Source organism: Camelus ferus, chromosome 9, assembly GCF_009834535.1.
Source record: "Camelus ferus isolate YT-003-E chromosome 9, BCGSAC_Cfer_1.0, whole genome shotgun sequence".
In the NCBI taxonomy this organism is placed as follows: Eukaryota; Metazoa; Chordata; class Mammalia; order Artiodactyla; family Camelidae; genus Camelus; species Camelus ferus.
Window position 1 is genome coordinate 51,087,032 of NC_045704.1, and position 21,148 is coordinate 51,108,179.

General features: G+C 40.6%; 1 protein-coding gene across 12 annotated transcripts in view; it reads right to left on the reverse strand.

Annotated features, from left to right (window-relative positions):
- LOC116665817 overlaps window positions 1–21,148 on the reverse strand; it is a 417,325-nt gene that overhangs the window by 363,527 nt on the left and 32,650 nt on the right. For all 12 annotated transcript variants that reach the window (XR_004322522.1, XR_004322519.1, XM_032486805.1 and 9 more), the window contains one exon: window positions 5,129–5,228. Coding sequence is in view for 10 of the 12 variants with exons in the window: in XM_032486805.1 (XP_032342696.1) it covers window positions 5,129–5,228 (100 nt within the window). In the remaining 2 variants the exon portion in view is untranslated. The remainder of the gene's footprint in view (window positions 1–5,128; window positions 5,229–21,148) is intronic.

Below are 21,148 nucleotides of genomic sequence, written 5' to 3' on the forward strand. Positions count from 1 at the left end.
CCTCCATTAAAAAAATTGGTTTAATTATTTTGTAATCAGTAATGGTAATATGCCTCCCTCCTAAGTTAGCTATCCTAATCATTAATCCTACTAAAAAAAACATAAAAATAGCACTTATAAAACATTTAAAAGTTACAAAGCACTTTTCTCTTTACTTTTTTTGAGTTTCAGAACAATGTGGGTTTGATCAGCAGGACAGAAATTTTACCACCAATTTTTAAAACAAGGAAACTGAGGCTCTGAGGATCTATATGGCTTGACCCAGTCACATAGAAAGTTGATGGGAAAACAGGGCTCAGGTAAACCTGTGTGCTTCCAAACCGTATCTCCTCTTACAGTTTGAATAAATGTCTCTAAAAGAGGTCCAGCCTTGACTTTTATTCCACATCAATACGGCTACTCAACAGCTCAACTTGAACATCATACCAGCAACTCAAGCTGGGTCCAAAACTTCATTCACATACTCACCACACACCTTCACTCCTTCCAAGCTTCCTGTCTTCATGCAGGTGCTACCAGTCACCCAGATGTTCACACATCTGTTGATGTCACCCTGACACCGCACCTTCAACCACCAGTGGTGCCTCCTGCCCATCTCAGTGGACTCCACCTCTTAAATATCTCCTGAATGTGAACCCACATTTTAGACAAGCCGCCGTGTTCTCTTCCCTCTCACTGCTGTGCCTCCCAGAATTCCTTCTTGCCCCCTCTAATCTGATCCCCCAAAGAACTACCAAAGTCATTCTTTTTCTTCATTTTCTTTCTTTTTTCCCCCACTTAACGGAGACGCTGAGGATTGAACCCAGGACCTTGGACATGCCAAGCAAGCACTCTACCACTGACCTCTACCTCCTTCCCCCACTTCAAAGTCATCTTTTACAGCACAGATGTGGATTCATCCCTTCCCTACCTATGTGCTCACTCCATAGTCCTCCCAGAACACAGCCCAACCTTTCACGAGCTGACCACTGCCAGCTGCTTTGGTCTCATGTGTTCTCACTCTCCGTCTTCCCCATACCACCAACCCAGGACCCTTTCAGGTCCAGGCAGCAAATCTCTTCCTGCCTCTAGACCTTTCTGTAAGGCACTCTCTCTGGCTGCCCACCACACCTGCTTCCCTCGTGCCCTCCCACAGCTACTCTTCTGAAGGATTCCTCTTCCCTATTTTTTTCCTCAACTCTTCTTTTACTCTGGGTGGTAGTCAGAACAATGGCCTCCCCACTAATGTCTGCATCCTAATTCCTGAAACCTGTGACTCTGTTACAGAAGCAGAAGGGGCTCTGCAGATGTGATTCAGTTCAGAATCTTGACATGGGAAGATTAACCTGGATTATGTAGATGGTTCCTGTGAAATCATATAGGTCCTTATCACGGAAAGTAGAAAGCGAGACAGTCAGAGAAGGAGATGTGACTACGGAAGTGGCAGGTTGGAGTGATGTGATTACTGGCTGGGAGCCACCAACCAAGGAATCCTGGCAGACACTAGAAGATGGAAAAAGTAAGGAAATAAATTCTCCCTTAGAGCTTCTTGGGGGAACACAGCCCTGCCAACACCTTGATTTTAGCCCTATAAGGCCCAGTTCAGGATTTACAGATCCTAACTACTATATATAAAGTAGATAAACAAACGAGGTCCTACTGTCTAGCACAGGGAACTATATTCAATATCTTGTAATAACCTATAATGAAAAAGAATCTGAAAAGGAATGTATGTATAACTGAAACATTATGCTGTACACCAGAAATTAACAGAATATTGTAAACCAACTATACTTCATTAAAAAAATTTTTTTTAAAGACACAGTTCAGAATTCTGACCTTCAGAACCATAAGATTTGTTTTAAGCCACCAAGCATATTGTTACTGCAGCAATAGGGAAGCAGCCCCCCACAGCTCCTACATCTCAGGTCCTTCTAGACCCCCTTGTCTTGCATTTGCATAGCATTCTGTACTTCTCTTAACTGCACAGAGGTCTCTGGCAAACCCTTACATGGAATATTCTGTGTGGTGTCTGTTCTCCTGACCAGAGAGGGTGGCACTCCTCACATACCCTGTGTTGGCTGCCACTGAGTCCCCCACTTTCGTCCAGCACAGGACCTGATCCCAGAAGCAATCCACAGATGCAAAGAGAAGGATTCGCAGAGCATCGCTGCGGCAGAAGCGCCCTGCATCCATATATGGATGAAAAGCAATAGGCTATTTTCATAAAAGGGGGGCAACTGACCGGCAGCACACGTTGGCAAGGTGCAGAAGGACTGTCTCCCAGACTGTCTCACCACCTCTCCAAGTTGGCACAGGGGGAGATGCTGCTTGCAGTGGTGGTACAAGCTCTCCCGTGAGCTTCTGAGTGTGTATAGCAAGGAGCTGAGCGGTCAGGTGCCTCTGAAGGGCAGAGGATGCCTGGGGACCTGGCACTTTGGGTCCCTCTCTCTGCAAGGGAGTCCTCCACCAGACAGAAGTGAGCCTGGAGCAGGGTTTGGTTTCCACCTGCTCTGGAGCACAGAGGTGTGGGGAAGGGGCAGCGTCTCCTTGTGGGGAAAGAGGAGTCTTTCTGAGTACCTAACAGCGGGTACTCATATTTACTCCCAAGTGGTATAAGAGATGGAGAGGGTCAAGAGGCTTGCCACCTCATGAGATGAGCCATTCTAAAGTCACATGCATCTGGCTTCAAATTCTCGTGCTTTCATTTATAGGGAAGGAACCAGAGTCATGTCTCTAAATCTCTCATTTTCCTCATCTGCAAAAGGACTTGGTAATACCTCATCAGATTGTTTCCATGTTCTGAGGGTTAAACAAGAGCATATGAGATGCCCAGCACACGCCACACGCTCAGTAACGGCAGGGACGGTTGTCACTATTCTGATGGGAGGGAGAGATGGACAGTAATATTTATTGGCACTTTTATAAGCTGTGTGCTGTCTCGGGAGCCTTCACCATCACTGATCTCATTGTAGCCACATGGAACCTGATGGGGTAAAGAGAATCATTCTCATCTTGCAGATGAGGATTCTGGCTCATGAAGGTGGTATGATTTGCCCAGAACCACACAGCGTGTAAGTGGCAGAATGTTCTAGAACCACAGTGGCCTGGCTGGAGGTGGGCTTGGCTGTTCTTTCACTGAGGGAAGAACAGTTCACAGCTCTGTAGGAACACTGCGGGAGAGAATCCTGACGTGAGCACATTTCTGGGAGAAGGAAATTGGCAAACCTTACTGTCAACCCTCGGAAGGTGATCAACAGCAGAAAAGTACTCTGAGAAAGCATTTAAAAAAAAGAAAAAACAACTTCTTTAAAAGAGAGCTGATTTCCCTAGACAAACAGCTAAATTCATGTAATTATCTATGCATACACCCCTGTCATCTTCTCTATTGGGAGACAGTACACTTTATTTTTTTAAGTAAAGAAAAAAAAAAGACAGAGATGCTGTTATTCATACATTAGCAAGCTGAAAAAAAATCTCTCCCCTTGCTTCTCTGTTGCAGTTACCAGCACAACGTGTTATGATGAATTTGGGGAGTAGGTCAACGAATGTACTTGTAAAAAACTAGTAACAGAAATGTTTGTTTCTCAGTGTTTGATAGTGGGAAAATATCATCAAATGCTTCCCAATTCTTGGGAGAAGGAAACTAAGGGTCTTTCTCTTGGTGGAAGTGAACTCTTGGCTCCAACCAAATGTGCCTGATAAGTAGGAACAGTAACTCATGGGGGCAGACGTGCCTGGACATCACTGTCCACTGCCCCGACACCACCTGGACCAGCTGCTCGTCCCAAGGCTTATCTAGCTTCCACATCCCTGAAGAGGGGAAGGTTAGACCTCACTGCTGTTTGCTAAGCCTCTCTTGGGGCTGTTGGGTGTGTGTGTGTGTGTGTGTGTGTGTGTGTGTGTGTGTTTGGAACCAGGGGTCTGCTGGCCAGGTAGCAGGGTCTTAGGTTTCAGGTAACCATGTCTGTCCATTGCAGACTAGGCTGAGAACACATCCATTCATGTGTCCTGAACTCTGTTCCCTCTCAACACCCCTTCTCGAGCCCCAGCATGGTCAACCCCTCTCTTCCAAACTCACAGAAGCCCTCAGACATCCTTTCAGCTGTCTTTGCAGTTGTACTAAAACAGCCATGTGTACCTTCTGAAAAACTGACCCATTGGGATACTCAGTCTTGGACTCCTCAGGGAAGCCAGTGGGATTCAGAGTGGCTGGTCAGTTCTGTGGTCCCCTACCTTCCTCCTTTGCCCGGCCTGTCCCACAGGCACACTGAGCCCAGAAGACACAGTGAGCCTGGTCCAAGCCTTCCCATCCATGGAGACCCACGGCACAGGGCCAGTCTCAGCTGGATCATGAGGCCAGTGAGAAAAAACTTGTATGAAGCAATCCTGGTGACCCAAGTGAATGACCAGAAACCAAAATCTACCATAGGAAGCAGTGAAGCAAAGGGTAAAACTAACTAAGTTACAAACCAATTGTCCAGTATAATCTCACTGTTATTGAAGCAATAAACTGTATATATGTTATATTCATGTATTTTGGAAAAACACCAGAAACAAATATATCAAAATACACCATTTTGAGCTTCCTCCCACTGTTAAGAAAACAGGTGATTTATTTACTTGTGTTCGTGGTGCAGACTTACTTTTTCCCCCAAATTTTCTACATGAAGCATATACTATTGTCATAACGAGGGGAAAAAAGCTACTATTTAAAAAAATTAAAAATGATCCACACAGGTTGGAATGGAACGATTAGTAGCAATGAACAAACTTTCCTGTGCCCAACAGATGGCTTCTCTGCAACCAAGAGAATGAAGCTTTAAGATGGGCATGTCTGCAAACATTTAGTCACGAGGCTATCGTGTTTAAAGACGTGGATGTGAGTGACTGCCTTTGTACAGAGCAGACTAATTAGAGGCAACTTCCTCTTATCCCTGATCTGGTTCCCCAGCCTTCTTGACCATCCCCAGCCTCACCTGGAGGTTCAGGGACCAGTAAGCTACACACCAAGGTCGGTGGCAGAGAAATGAGATGGGTCTGACGTCAGACCAAGCTCAGGGCTACGCTGCAGAAAAGGCAAACGAGGCTGCAATCCCAGCTCTGCAACCCCCAGCCTGAAACCTCGGGACAAGTTCTGTGTTCTCACCTGGCCTCGTGTTCCTCATCTGGAGAGGGCTTCTCTGTTTTGTCTCCAAGCAACCATTGTTGAAATTCCACAGAACATTGACTTCCCTCCAGAACAAAAGCTGGGAAAAAAAAAAAATGACCACAGTGAATCAGAAAAACAAACCAACCATCTGAGCTTGGTTAACATGGAGTGGAAATAAAGCTTGTTCACCTCTCCTTTGGCTTAAAATAAAAGAAAACCAGAACACCTGACCCGCACACACACCTCAGATACAACTGCACAATAAGTGCACAAGGGCTTCAATGTTTCAAAGTAAAGCCAGAATGCCAGAATCTTCCAAGACTCTGCTGTTCAATATGGTAGCTACTAGTCACACATGGCTATGGAAACATGGCTAGTCCAAACTCAGTTGTGCCGTAAGTGTAAAATCCACCCCAGTTGTCAAAGATTTGGCATGAAAAAAGGCGGAACGTATCTCGTCCATATTTTGTATTGATGATATGTCGACCTGCTAATATTGTGGATAGACTCAATTAAATAAAACAAATTATTGCAATTAATTTCACCTGTTACTTTTTGCTTTTCGTGCTCCTTAGTAGAAAATTTAAAAGCACTTACGTGGCTAGTGCTGTATTTCTATTGGACTGTGCTGATCGAGAGAAAAGATTTTCTTTCTAGGGATAAGCTCTCTCTGCATGCTCTTCCAGCCACCACGTGGCATGAGGAGAGAAGGGTGTGAGGTGCATCGTACATACGGAAGGTGTGAGGGAGGAAGGCACTGATTCCACCACCCTGGTCCTCCCTGGGTGATGGTGGCTGTGATCTGAGCTGCTTTTTCTTCTTCCCTCCTCTCTCCCCTCCTTCTTCCTCTTCCTTGCTCTTTCCTCTTTTTCCCTTTTTTTAATAAAATCACCTAGCCACTGGCCTGCCGTGGCTAAGCTCTAAAAGCAGTGAGGTGCCAGTGAGATAATTAGCTGCTGTTATACTTCACCCATCATTAGCAACTGATTTACTGGGAAAGCTCTACTCCAGGTAAAATCATTACCTGCCAGTGTGATGCGACTTGCAGAGACAGGTTTTGCCTGCCCAGAATACTTCCAACGTTCTTTAAGTAACGGCACTCGGATTTTTCTTTGCAAAACTGATCAATGCCTTTGGATGTGTCAATCACGGTGCCCTGCACTCCTCCCCTCTCTGCTGGACAGTCAGGACAATTCGACTCCCTTTCCTGGAACTTGAATCTCAAGAGAAATGACTCACAGCGGGAAAGACAGTGGATGTAAACCATGTGTTTATATTCTCATTCGTCTCCAAAGGAGAATGACCGAGTGCTCCCACTACAGGATTCTTACAGCTGCCAAGGTACTGTGCCTGACTGATTTTCAATTCCCCTTTCAATATGATGAGCTACCCAGTAGTCTTGAAATGACTTCCTTTCGCATGTAAGCTACGGGGAGTCATTTTCCAATCTGTGCAGACACAGCCCTCCGTGATACTATTCTGATTCTGCAGAACAGTGAAACGTTATAAAAAAAAAAGTACTTAAGGATCTTTATCACTGGCTGCAAATATGAGCATCCACAGGAACAGGACAGAACAAAGACTTAAAATGACTGAAATCCTGCCATTGACTTTGTCTTTGTAAAAAGCTACAACTGACCTGGTTCCAAGTTACCTCCATCCGTCAGGGAGCTGAATCTCACCAGGGCTTTGTGGATCTGACCTTCACACCAGGCGGTGGAGCTCTGGGCAAAAGGAGTTAGGAGGTATCAAATGGCCAGAGTTTCCCTAACCTTTCACTTTTTAAACACGACTACAGTGAGTTCTCACTCAACCTGTCCCTTATGAGATCCAGTTTTGATGTTGTGCCTGAAGCTACGTATCTTTGAATTATCTTCAAAGTACTTCCTAAATTTTATCCTCGACACACCTAGAGCTGATCATGCTAAGTGAAGTCAGTCAGACAGAGAAAGACAAATATCACATGATACCACTTATCTGTGGAATCTAAAAAAAAAAAGAGACAAATGAACTTGTTTACAAAACAGAAACAGACTACAGACATAGAAAACAAACTTATGGGGGTTTGGGGGGTATAGCTCAGTGGCATGCTCAAGGGTCCTGGGTTCAATCCCCCAGTGCCTCCGTTAAGGGAGGGGAAATAAATAAATAACTAAAAATTTAAAATAAATAAATAAAAACAAAAGCATTTTTTTAAAAAAAGAAAACAAACTTATGGTTACCAAAGGGGAAAGGGAAGTAGGGATAAATTGGGAATTTGAGATTAACAAATACACACTACTATACATAAAGTAGATAAATGACAAGGACCTACTGTATAGAATAGGGAACTATATTTAATAGCTTGTAATAACCTATAATGATTCTTTTCTGAAAAAAATGTATAATATACATACATAAAACTAAATCACTTTGCTATACGCCTGAATCTAACACAGCCTTGTAAGTTAACTATATTTCAGTAAAAATTGAAAAAAAAAAACAAACTTAACTCTGCTTCCCACCTAGCAGACTGAAGCTGTCTGATTTTAGAAATCCATTGCCTTCTATTTGCACAGACTATGGAGTCTTCTTATATTCTCCCAGGTCCTGATGCTTGCTTGAAGTTTCTCGATCCAGGGACACTGTCCCCCTGGGGCATTAGCTGACTTGTTGGCTGTCCTCCCTTACAGGTAAGATCTGAATGTACTTTGCCTGTAGGTTTCTCCCTGAGGTCAGATGAAGTTGAAGGAACCTTCCCGACTCTACAGATGATCACCCTCCCCCAAAGCTGCAACGCCAAGTTTCTAAATGTCTCATGTCTAGATCCTATCCTTCTAAATAAGTATTTCAGCAACTGCATAAGTTTATTCTCTGACTCTCCATCCTGGATAAACCACTTCTCAAACCAGCGGTACTCACTCGTGACTTTCAACTAAACACCTAAAATAATTTAAAATACAAGATAAGGTGAGACAATTAATTACTAAAAAACATCACGGAGGGGTTTATCCTATTATAATATAGTATCGTTGCCTAATAAAGTCATGGGGGAGGAGTGGGGCTATCAGCTCCAAGGCTGGGTGTTCCTGGTTTTCCGGTTCCACTTGCCATTTCAGCATCTCTTTCTGAGGTTAGTTTGTGTTATTGCACATGAGACTGTCCCACAGAGAAGGCACTCACTCCCCACCAAGTCTACTCTCAGTTCTAAGGGAAGCATCTTTTCTACAATTCTTGATTACAGAGGGGAGGAGGTACCAGAATTCACTTTCTTCTCACAACTTTCACATGGTCCTCTCCATCCTTAAACTAGCATCATTCTACCATCGACTTCTTGTCTTGAGTCTCGGATGTTTACAGACAGAGAGAGAGAGGAAGGGGGGAGAGAGAAGGGGAGAGAGGGAGAGACTGAAAAAAAAAAAAACAGATTTCATAGAAAAGTTTGTGTATCATCTTGGAGGGGAACAGGAGAAGGCCAAAGACATAAACGATTGAATCAAAGAGCAGGATAAGTGATCTTCATCAGGGATATTCTCTCTGCTTCTGAACCTTTTATTTTTTAAATCTTTTTGAACAATAAGGAAATATTTCCTGAAATAACAAAATAAATATTATCCTCTGCCCTATGGCACCCTTCCATATTTATTCCAATTCTATGAATTGTATAAAATTGAAAATTAAAGCTGTTCCCAAAGGAAGCGCTGATCACCACTCTGAAACATCAAGTGCAGAACATCTATGGTCCTGCAGCTAGATGTGCCATTTAAAATCATTTGGCAAGAATTTCCAAAAGCCCAGTGAATCCTGCCCCAAACATACCTCAGTCTAACTGGAAAATAAACACTTGCCTGGTTGTGGAAAAGGAGCAACAAGGAAATCCTATGGTTGCATGGAAGGCAAACTGAGATTATCTTACACTGGACGCCAGCAGGGGGTAGCATACGTTATGAAAAGTTTCTCAGCCAAATAACCCCTACCCTTTGCACGGCATGGATAGTAAATGAAGAGGGCTCTCTCGAGCCAATCCTGGCCAGCTTTGTGACCTTAGGGAAGAGGTTTCACTTCTCCATCAATCAGTTTCATCAACTATTAAAAAATGGGCCTAATTATATTTGCCTCCCAGGAGCGTGGTGAGCATTGCACAAGGTCATGTGTATCAATGAGCTCACTTCGTCCCTGGCATATAGATAGGTGCTTAATGAACAGGAGGTGTTTTGTTTTTTTTTTCCTCTTAATTTGAGACTATCTCACACTTCTGTTTGAAAAGAGTCCTGATTTTTAACTACAAATATCACTGCAGCCAACTTGTGGGCTGGGATGAGAGCACCAACAAGAACTCCAATCAGACTTCTCATCACATACTCATCAGCTTTGCACAGCCGGCAGCCAGTCAGATGTGGAATTTTAATTTTCCGAGACTCAGAAGAGGGGAGTTGTTTTTACTTCATGCGATTGTGTGAGCAGAAAATAAACATGGTAAAACACCTGGCCCTCTACACATGGACTCAGGGCACGTGGGTGTCTGGGTGTGTCCTGTTCAAGAGACTGTTGCCATCCACTGAGTCATGAGGCGCTTCTCCTAAATCGTATTCTAGAATTGTTGCTGTTTTCTCTCTCATATTTTGATTACAGCCCACCTGGAACTGATTTCTGCTTATGGTATGAGACAGGGAATTTCTAACAACTATTATTGTAAGATGAAGCCCCAGAGGATACTCAAGACTAGCTCATTCTTCAGTAGACTCCTCTTGATCTGTTGGACCCACTCGTGACCTTGACCCTCCAAAATTACTGATGTTCCACTGCTCTCCATCTTCCTTCCTTCCTGCTGCCTCTGTTGATTCTCTTTCCTATTCTTCGAGCCAGTTCCCACTATGAGCAGACACATCCAGTTAGGGAAAGAGATTGCCCATTTGTCTTCTGGAAGCCTGCATCCTTCATAAAGGATGGTCTTGGAGAATCTTTAAAGGGCTGGAGTGTAGGTGGAATTCACAGTGGGAAGAGCCACATGCACCCCACCCCTCCTCCTAATCTTCTGTTTGTATAGGCTTGGCAGGGAAGGAGACATCTTGGAGACTTCTGTGAAAATCTGGCAACTAGACAATTTCCACCAATCAACCTCCCAACACATCAGGGTGGGCAGGCAGAGGAGAAAGGACAATACAAAGAGGAAACCGGGGTCCAAACTTAGATGGTGCCCACCTGACAACTTTCCCAAGCCTTTACCAGCTCAAGTACTTAAAGAAATGAGGAGTCCTGGTGCCCCCTGCAGTACAGAGTACCTGGTACCCAGGAAGGCATCAGTGATTCAGACTGTGACCTTCAAGGTGCACATCTTACAGGGGACTCTCCATCAGCCTCGAAAATAAAAAAAATAACATTCTCACAGCTGAACAGCTGGCGATAATGTTCATTAAAAACAACTAAAGCAGCCTGTGTGTTGTCAAAGAGCCACATGGCACCTGGAAAAATAGCATTCTTGTATTTTAGGGGGGAAAAAAAACAAAAGCTAAAAGGAAAAAGAAAAAGAAAAGGAACTCGTCTATCTCAAAAGACACAGATTTCCCAATTCTGAGCATGTGAATTACAGCCAACTTACAAAGTCCTTTGAAATTAACAGGTTATATTGGAAGAACTGACACAGTCTTATCTGAAAGTGAACAAGAACAGCCCCATTATGATGAAAAAGCAAAACAAAAAAAGTTCTAAAGCATGCTGAGGCCTGAGACAAAGAAAAATTAAGGTGTTTGCATAATAATGTCCCAGAATAAGCCCTTCATATATTTCTGTGACGAACTTGGATTAGAGACCAGCAAGTCAGATTTCCTTGCGTGGTAGAACACATAACATAGGGATTTTAGAGCTGTGGGTGGCTGGCATATTTACAAAGAGGCAGAAAAAGTTCAGGGCTAAGAAATAAGAATAATGAACATGTTACAGAGAGAAGTATAAGTAGGGGCTGGAGATGGACAGAGAAAGAGATGTCAGGATCTTTCTGATTTCAGAGTCCATCACTCCTGAAGTCCGGCTGCTCCATCCAATGTGCCGTGAGGTATCCTTAATTGATGTCATAGCCACCTTCCGAATGAGCTGCCTGGAGGTAGATTCTCTTACTTTCCACCCAGAATGCTAACAAGTACAGCAAGTGTGAGAAAATGGGTACATGAGTAGGGAGGCTGTTTTCTAGACAGAGGGCTGTGACACTATACAATACATCACTGACAAAACTCACTCTGCCCCAGGGGTGCTGACATCCTGCACTAGGTCTTTGCATATCAAGTTACACACCAGAGAAATACATCAAGCGGGATGTATTCTGCCTGCGGAGGACACAGAGGATGGACTACAGCTGGCATCTTGAAGCAGCTGGGATGTGTGACTTAACTATTCTATTGCACTAAAGACAGCCACGTAACCTGGAGCTGGTAAGACAGTCCTGCTTTAAAACATTCTGCTAATATCAGCCTCGACATTGCCACAATCCTCCCTTAAGAATTTGTGCTCATCCTTACTCAGGATAACCTAGCTAAAATTGTTTCCCAGATTCATTCTTTCCGGTGGTCCAGTGATGATCAGAAGATTTTAATACATGCATCACAGGGCCAAAGAGACAATCAATTTTTATCTGAATTTGTGAAGTGCTAACAATGCTAACATCAAGCACCATGTTGTGAATTTCATATAGTAGAAAAAATTTTTAAGTCACTTACATTTCTCTAACTATATGACCCTGAGCAAATTGCCTAAAGTCTCTGGGCTTCTGTGTACTTTTGGTTGAAACAGATTTAATATGCATTACTTCATATAATTATTGTGAATATTAAGTAAATTTACCAATATAAAGTGCTTAGTATAGTACTCGGCCCATGGAAAGTACTGAATAAACTGTTATCAGTATTACTAGAAGGACCTGGCTGCCTCCACTGACTTAATTTCAGAGACAGGTGAACTTTCCTTTGTGCAAAAATATTTCAGATGCCCCTCTGGCCATCAGAGATCCATCACTTTGGGTTGTCAAATAATCTCTACTCTAATGCAGAAAATTCTAGTAGGAAATATGAAGTACTACCTAATAGTCATTTAAATCTTTTATAAAATATTTGTTTTCAAAGTAGATTATTTCCCCTTAATATGTTTTAATGAAAAGAAGAATGAAATTAACCATCAGACTCTTGAGAGAGGTCCAGGTTTGCAGGGTTGGCAGGGGGTGAGCTGATATCACAATGCTGCCTAATTCTCTATACTCACCAGGAGTCACCTCAGAGAACACTCAGCTCCAAAATTTTAGAAAACAGATGCCACCTTATCAGGTCCATGGAGTCTTTCTGCCATCTTGTGGTCATTTTTTAGAACAACAGCCTTTATGTGCACATAGAAGGCATCCCACCATGGACAACGCATAAAAACTGCAGGGGTTAGTTTGACTATTTTAGGTGCTCATAGAAGTGGAATCATGATTTCACAGGTGCACATACATGTCCAAACACATCAAGTTTTATACATTAAATATGTGCAGGTTTTGCATGTCAATTTTACTTTAATGAAGCTTTTTAAAAAACAAAAAACCACCAAGTGACTTCCAGGCATCTTCCGCAGCTTACATTTTCTGGGGGCTGCCTCTGAGATCCCACATGAGGCAGGAAGAAAAACAAAGGCCTGGATCTGCAAGGAGGATCAAGCCCCAGACTGGCTATTCGAAGACTGATAGCTTAGCCACTGATTCTCTGCACGGCCTGTCTGTCACCTCTGTTTCTCCAAACCCATTTCTCATCTATCAGATGGGTCACCCTGGCTGGTCCCTCCTTGCTAGCTCTAATATTCTGTTGTTCTAATGTTCCTCAGATTGTAAATCTTTGTTAAAGAAGCATATCTATACCTCATTAATGAAACTAAATTGAGGAGCAATGATAACATTTAGACAATTAACTAATTTACTAATCCCGAGGACAACAGACTAAGGTGGGTGAGTACAATGTTTCCAACATGAGGACAACAGACTTAAGGTGGGTGAATACAATGTTTCCAACATCATCTTCCTCTTGGGGAAACTCTTCCTTCTTAACTGCCTGATAAAGACTATATGAAACACTGATTCATTTACTCTAAAATCTGTAAGTAAAATGCAAAGAGCAGTGAAAAAGTAGCTTGTTTCTAATACTTAGATATTCCTTGGTGAATGCCAGAAAGACTTTAGTACACAGTCATTTATTCATTGGTTGGATTTATTGAACCTTGAATTTTCCATTTGCCATGACACAGCACTGGTTTAATTCCTCCCCAAAAGGACTGCTATACTCTTTATATGCTATTATAGTCTTTAGTTCTGCCTGCTTGTAAAATCTCTCCTTTCCCTTCTTCTCTATTCTTTGCAATAATTAAGAAAGAGAAATCTGAAAACAGTTGACTACTTAAGATCTCATTGGCTTCTCATAGCTGTCATCATTCCATCCAAACATGTGTCAAGCCAGCAAAGCATTCCTGGATTGCGCCGCAGAAGAGACTTTTGTGTATTGCTTCCTCAGCATCTCCGCCTCCCACCAGCTGCATCACCCTGAATTCTCTTTGGAAAATTACCCCCTGCTATGGCTTGAATAGTCTTGACCTCACTTCCAAGACTAGAGTGAATGTGTATTGCCATAGACCACTCTAAATGACTCTTCTCCTGGCCACAGTGATTGGTTCAGGGTGAACACATGACCAACCTGAGTCAATGATCAATGAAATTTCTGCAAAGACTTCTGAAAAATAGGCTCTTTCCAATCCCTTCTGGACATGAGCAGGACATATACAGCCAAAGATGTTGCTGGAACCATCTTGGAACCAGAGGGGAGAGACTACTAGAAATTGGACTAAGCACCAAAGAAGAGCAAGAAATGAAGAAACTGAATCCTGCTCAGCTCATTGGAGCCCTGGATCAAGCCTCACCTGAAACTAGTATTTCCCTTTCTCTTCTATTAGCCAATAAAGCTCATTTATTACTTAAGGCAGTTTGAATTGGGTTTTCTGCCTTTTGAAATAATATTAATAGTCATAACTCACACAGGTCCCATGCAAACTTTGCATTAGTTCTCAGAGACTCCTTTCTTCTGGTCTCACCAGACCAAAGGGGAATATTCAGGAAGAAGGGACAGTGTGGGTGCAGGCCCAGCAGTGCTTGTCAGGTTCTGGGGTTGCCAAGTTGATCATTAATAATTGGACCTGAGCATGGGGAGAAGTCAGACGCCAGGGGGACCCCAACGGGATGGACCTGAGTCACATCTGGACTGTTACAGCCATTAACTAAGATGAGAAACAAGTTTGGGGGAAGGAGACCAAGTTCAGTTTAGAACAATTTTGAGTTTGAGAATGACCCTACCCAGCTGCACAAGCTGTTGACCTGTCTACCATCCCTGGGAAACTGGCAGGTCCTTCAAGGCATAGGCTGTGTGTTCATCTTCAGTTTAATCTGCAGAAGACCCCAAGGATGGTGTTCAACTAACTGAAGAAACAAACAACCAAAAGTTACATGATCCAAAAATAATTAGAGAATAATTAAGTCCCGGTCTCTTCTGTGGGTCTGATGATTAACTTTGTGAAAAATTCTGAAAAGTTCTGTGATGCCTGCTGGTGGGAATGAGAGTCTGCCAGTGGGAGGTGGGAGCACTGAAGCTGTCCTGTGAAGATGCAGGTGGAGGAAGGGGAGTAGGGCGTTCTAGGCTGGGAGAGGGGCTTGGGGAAAGATGCTCCTGCATCCCTATCTGACTGGGGACTACCACCACAGTGTGCACATTGACATCACTTTTGCAGGTAAGTGGAGAGAGGGCCGGAGGGAAGCAACCAAATAAGGGATCCCATCTCACCTGACAACTGGGACCCATCACCATGATTAGAAAAGCGGAGGGCACCAGGAAGGGGCTGTGCTTGGAGAAATAGGTCACAGGAAATTAAGCAAACAAACAAAAAAGGTTCTTAACTGCAGCCTTCTACCTCCTTCCGCTGAGTCAGGAGACCATGTGGTGTGCCTCTATTGAATTCCAAGGAATAGGAAATGAGGCAGCTGGTGCTGATGTTTTTTCTGATTATAAACAAGATGGAGAGAAAGGAGGGGAGACGCAGAGCCGTTCTGGTAAACAAATCCAGAAGCTAATTACATTGTGTTGTTGCCTCTTTCCCTCCATAGGAATTTTCCAGAGGAAGAGTTACAGAGAAAATTGCTATTTAAAGAAAAGGAAGAGTCTAACTCCCATAATTGTTTCCAATTTAAGAAAAACATCTTCAAAAGGACAGTATCACTTCTAAGCTAGTTGTTCTGTATGCATTTTAGAAAGAAAATGTGGCACAACCTAAAGCAGCTTTCTGTCAGCTACGGGGGATTTGCATAAGAATGATCAAAGGGGCCCTTTTCCCTCTCTCTGAGATCTATAAACTCTTATCAGTCTCCTCTTAAAAGGCTCTCTGGGTGCAGGCAGTCACTCTTCTATCATAACTGTTTACACTTACAGGCAATATAACTCTCATGGCTGGTTTTATGAATTTCTTAGCTGTGTGCAAGGAAGTGCTTTGAAACATTAGAAAATCCATTCAAATCTTATATAACTGGCAGCAGGTGACTGATTTTGTGCTGCTTCTTGTTTTCTAATTCTGTGAAGAGTGATGATGCCAACTGGCTTTATGACTTCCACAGGGAGAGGGGTCTGGGATGGAGGGACATGTGAAGACAGGCACTCACCCACCATCACTATGCAATTTACACCTGCGGCATTTTTGGTGACCAGGTTAGATTATCCCAGAAGAATAATGAGATGATTGTGGCCTTTTATTCTGGAAATTTGCTCATGTTTTTGCATGAGTAGAAGTGGTGTGGAACAGCGAATGAGGCATGGAATTGGGTGCCATGAAATCTGAGATGCAAATTCTAGTTTGGCTTAAATAAATAATTTAACCTCTTATAAAGCTTCTGTTAACCTTGTCCATAAAATACGATAGTTACATCCATTCCAAAAAAGTACTGATTCAATGAGATGATATACACCAAATATCTCCTACACAGATACACAGTACCAGCTCAATAAACTGGTTCAGTGGTGGTGGCAGTGGCGGTGGCGGTGGTGGTGGCGGTGGTGGTAAGAGGTGCTGCTAGTAGTGGTACTATTTTTGAGCTTTAAATATTCATCTGATAGAGGAGAACATTTAAGTAGGACAGTCCATCTCAAGTTATTCATGGTGATTGCAAAGGATTACAGTAGGATCAATTAATATCGTAAATAAGTAATATGAAATTGACATTTTTCATTGTAGGAAATGATTATTTTATTAAAACTAATATATGCTCATTTTCAAATATTTAAATGCTGCAACTACAAAGTGGGGAATAAAAGACCCTTATTGTTTTATACCTTCCTGCTCTGATATATAGTGATTATCCTTTCAAATTTATTTTTATGTACATATAAAAATAGTGCCAGAATGAAATAATGGACTTGTCACTCAACAGTAAGACTGGATCTGGATGCAAGGGTGGACATTTTAACTCTAGAGTCTTGTCTTTGGGATGAAGCCCATTGGGAACTTAAGATTTTTGATCCAGTTTGTAAGCCAGTAGCAAACTAGGCTTTTGGATTACTTTAACAGACTGGGAGTGAGTTGTCTATTACCAACTAAGATTCTAAAAACATCAATATTTCCTGTTGGACTACTTCCTAGGAAAGTAATGACTTTTATTGAAGGATAATTTCAAAAAGCTAAAAACATGACTCATATAAACATCCAATAAGGACATGTCAATGATATAATTCAATATATATTTAATAAATTAAGGAATCAGTTGAATGGTACACTTGGTTCAAAGGAGAATTCAAGGAATAGAAATTTAAATAGTCATTCAATGGAATGCTGAAATGAATTTATTAATAGATACAAAACCAGTTAATGCTCCTCAGGGCCAAAAACTGAAATCTTTGGAGTTTAGATTTCTGATCAGACAGAAATCTAAAACTTAACATATAAAATCACAGTATCAATGCTCCATCAAATAATAAGGAATAAAGGTAAACACAGACGCATTCTCTTAGATAATTAAATAATCCTTGGATGATCCCTTTCAGTGATGACCTAGTATGACTTTGAAAGGACATATCATCTTTTGCTTTATTTCAAAGTTTTGGATGTTAATCATTCTTAATACTTATTTAAGCTTGTTCTTGTTTGTTATGGTCGTGTGTCCCTAATATCTTTTGACTCACAAAACCTTTTCACCCATGTCTTTGATTTCCTTTACATATCACATATATAATATAAAATATATATATAAAACTTTAATATATAAAATTATAATTAAAAAAATCTTAAATTTCTTTCACTTGCTCTTTTTATCCTATAGACACATGAAATGGCAACAGTGAGACTGGTTCCTTGTCATCAACCAGGTCAATTCTATTTCCCATTCTAGAGCCAATTCCATCAAAACAGAGTGATTAACTATTAAAGAATTCTGTTCTATTACTACTTTTTCTAAATTTCTATTACGTATTTCTCTAAATTTCAAGCCTAGAATAAGTTTTTTTCATGCTGTATCCCACCCCCAAGACGACATAAGGTGTCCCTTATGTGTCCTAATGCACTTGTCACACTATTGTGATACATTTCCACCACCAACACATTTTCCTATTAACTTGGAATCCTTAACTGTCTTTGTCCCCTGTTTCCTCAGGGCCTGGCTTATATTAGACACTCAGTAAATAATATTTGAATCAAGGAACAATGTTTGGACACTATTCTTACGGTCAATGGAGCAAATGTAAAAATTAAAATTAAGAATTAATTCAAAAACCTCCTTCCTCATCTTTCCCTCATAGTTTTGTTAGTCATTCTACCAAACTTTCTTTGTCCCTCAACTTAAACATCGTAAAACTCTCCATCTTGTAATCTATTAACCAGCACTTTTGCCTTTACTCAGATTATTTACTCTTCTTTAGGGGACAGAGCAAAATGGTCACTTTCTGAGTTTCCAAACTCAAAGTTGAGCTTAGTTTTTCAAAGCCAGCTTTACTGAATGTAAAACAGAGACTTAATTTTACTTTCTATTCAAAAGCCATAAAAGGGATTTTTTTCCCCTTTAGAGTGAAAACCATTTAGCATGCCACTCTAATTTTTTAGAAAAGAACTGAATCAAAAAGAGTTTCTTATCATAAAGCAATTTAAAGGTGAAACTAAGACTAACTCCTGATGCCCAAACTAGTGGATGAAACATGAGATGCTACAGTGACAAGTGGGTCTGTGTTGCCCAGCCAGTGTGTCCCTGTCTAGCCCTGTCCACCTTTGCTCCGAGATACATGGTAGATGATGGAGCAGATGCACAGAAGGACAGACGATGGTTAGATAATACTTGCTGTGCCTGTGAGTTGATCAAGGACCAAGGATCATTAGGTGAGTCAGGAATAATATTTAAACCACTGGTCAATCTCCTATCCCTGTAATGAGAGCTGAAAGATACTAGAGGGCTGAAATAGCAAAGGCAGCTTAACCTTATTATTGTCATTGTTGGCGGGCAACACAGTGAATATTCACTGCAAAACTATTAATGATTCTGCGCTCTCCTCTACCAAGAAAGGTCAGTCCCTATCCCCATCTGCCAGGTCTTATATACGGTGACCAAGCAAGAAGGAGCACTTTTTCTAGTTCAGCGGGGGCAATCAGAAGTGGGGTCTCTTCTTCTTTTCTGCAGGAACTCTCCAATGCTGTAGAGGTCAATAATTAATAAGCAGCACTTGTGGAAGAAGAGAGCCTTCATTTTTAGCATTTGCCAGTTTCCATGGTATACTTTCATCATCCCATCTCCAATTTCAAGCTACTAATGATTTCACTGAATTACATTCTATAATATTACATGAATTATAGATGTTAGATACTTCAGCATCCTCTTCAGTATTTTGTATGTAAAAATAAAAATACTAAGTATTTAGAAGACACAGGCAATACTATCAACTACCATGACCTACTGGAAGACCACAGCTCATTTGCCAAACAGCAGCAGAATACTATTTTTTTTTTCAATTGCAAATGGAACATTCTCCAGTGCAGATGATATGCTGTGATATAAAACAATCCTTCAAAGGATTCAAATCAGACAGACTGTGTTCTCTGACAACAAAAGATTGCATTTATAACAGAAGTTATTCAGAAATCTCCAGATATTTAGGAATTAAACAGGATACTTTCAAACAACCCATGGGTAAAACAGGAAATCTCATAGGGAATTGTAATATATTTTGAATTCAATAAAAATTAAGCCAAAACATTTCAAATTGTGTGGGACGGAGCTAGAAGACTGTTTAGAATATAATTTATATCTTTAAATGCTTCTATTAAAAAAGAAGAAAGGTCTTACATCAACAACCTAAGCTTCCACCTTAAGATGTTGGGAAAGAACTACATGTTATACCAAAACTCAGGAGAAGAAAGAAAATAAATAGAAAAATAGAAAATATCAAAAAGGCAATCAAACTAACAACTCAGTAGGTATGTTAATTAATGAAAAATAAGAAAATGTGCTGATTACCATTTTCTAGAATGATAAGGAACATAACTGCAGATTTCACTTCCACAAAAGTACAATAAGGAAATATTATAAAGAACTTTACGCTAGTCTGAAAGCTTAGGTGAATTGGATAAATTCCTTGAAAGATAAAAATATCCAAAATACATGCAAGAATAAATAGAAAATTTCAATAGTACTGTACCAACTAAACTAACTTTGTATACTAAATTTTTCTTACAATCAAAAAAACTCTGTTTCACTGGTTAATTCTAACAAACACTAAGGAAAAAAAACAATGCATTCATTCACTAACTCTTTAAGAAAACAGAGGTAAAATAAATCTTTTCCTAAACTATTTTATCAGTGAAAAATTGTTCTGACACTTAAAAATATATAAAAAAACAAAAACAAAAACAAAAAACTGTAACATCAATATTCCTCATGAACATGCACACATACTCCACAAGAAAATATTAGCAAACCAAATCCAGCAATATGTGACTGATTGGGATTTAGGCACCAAAAGCCAAGTTGGTTTATCTTTAGGAAAACTAAATAATGTAATTTATTACATTAACAAAATAAATGGTTAAAGAAAACCTATTTAATTATGTAAGTAGATGGAGCACAAAACATCTGGCAAAATTCAACAATCATTCTCTCAGCAACATACCAACAGACAAGAACATTATTAACCCTACAACTAACATCATACTTTTTAATTATAAAAGACTGAATGACTTCCCCTTAAGATCAGCAACAGGGTAAAGATTTCTGGTTTTACCTCTTCATTCTTCATTGTAACCAAAGTCCTAGTCAGTATATAAGGCAACTTTAGCAAAAAAAAAAAGTCATAGTTATTGCGAAGGAATAAAAAAAACTGCCTTTATTCATAGATGACATATTCTTACATGTAAAATTTCTTAAATCATTTTTTAAAAAAGCTATTATAACTGATAAGTGAATTTAGCTAGGTTGCGGGGACCAGAACAATGTACAAAATTCACCTGTACTTCTATATGATGACAGAAACAATTACAAATGGGAATTTAAAAGTAATACTTACCATAGTAGCAAAAATATAAGACAGTTAAGAGCAAAGTTAACAAAATATGTACTAGACTCAACACTGTAAGTACCAAAAATGGCAGAGAGAAATTTAAAATGATGTAATAAATGTAGAGATATAAAATGATCATGGATTGGAAGACTCAATATTAATGTCAGTTTTTCTTAAAGTTGTCTCTAGACTCAAATCAATCCCAACCCAAAGCCCAATAGGCATTTTAGTAGATATTGACAAGCAGTATCTGAAATGTATATGCAATAGGCTTTATACACAACGGAAATAGCCAAGATAGCTTTGAAGAAAGATCACATTTGAAAGAACTACACTACCAAATTTCAGGTGTTTCACAAAGCTACAGTAACAAAATACGGTATTTAGCATAAGAATAGATATACAGATATACAGATAATGGAAGAAAATGTCCAGAAACAAACCCACACACATAGGCTGAGTT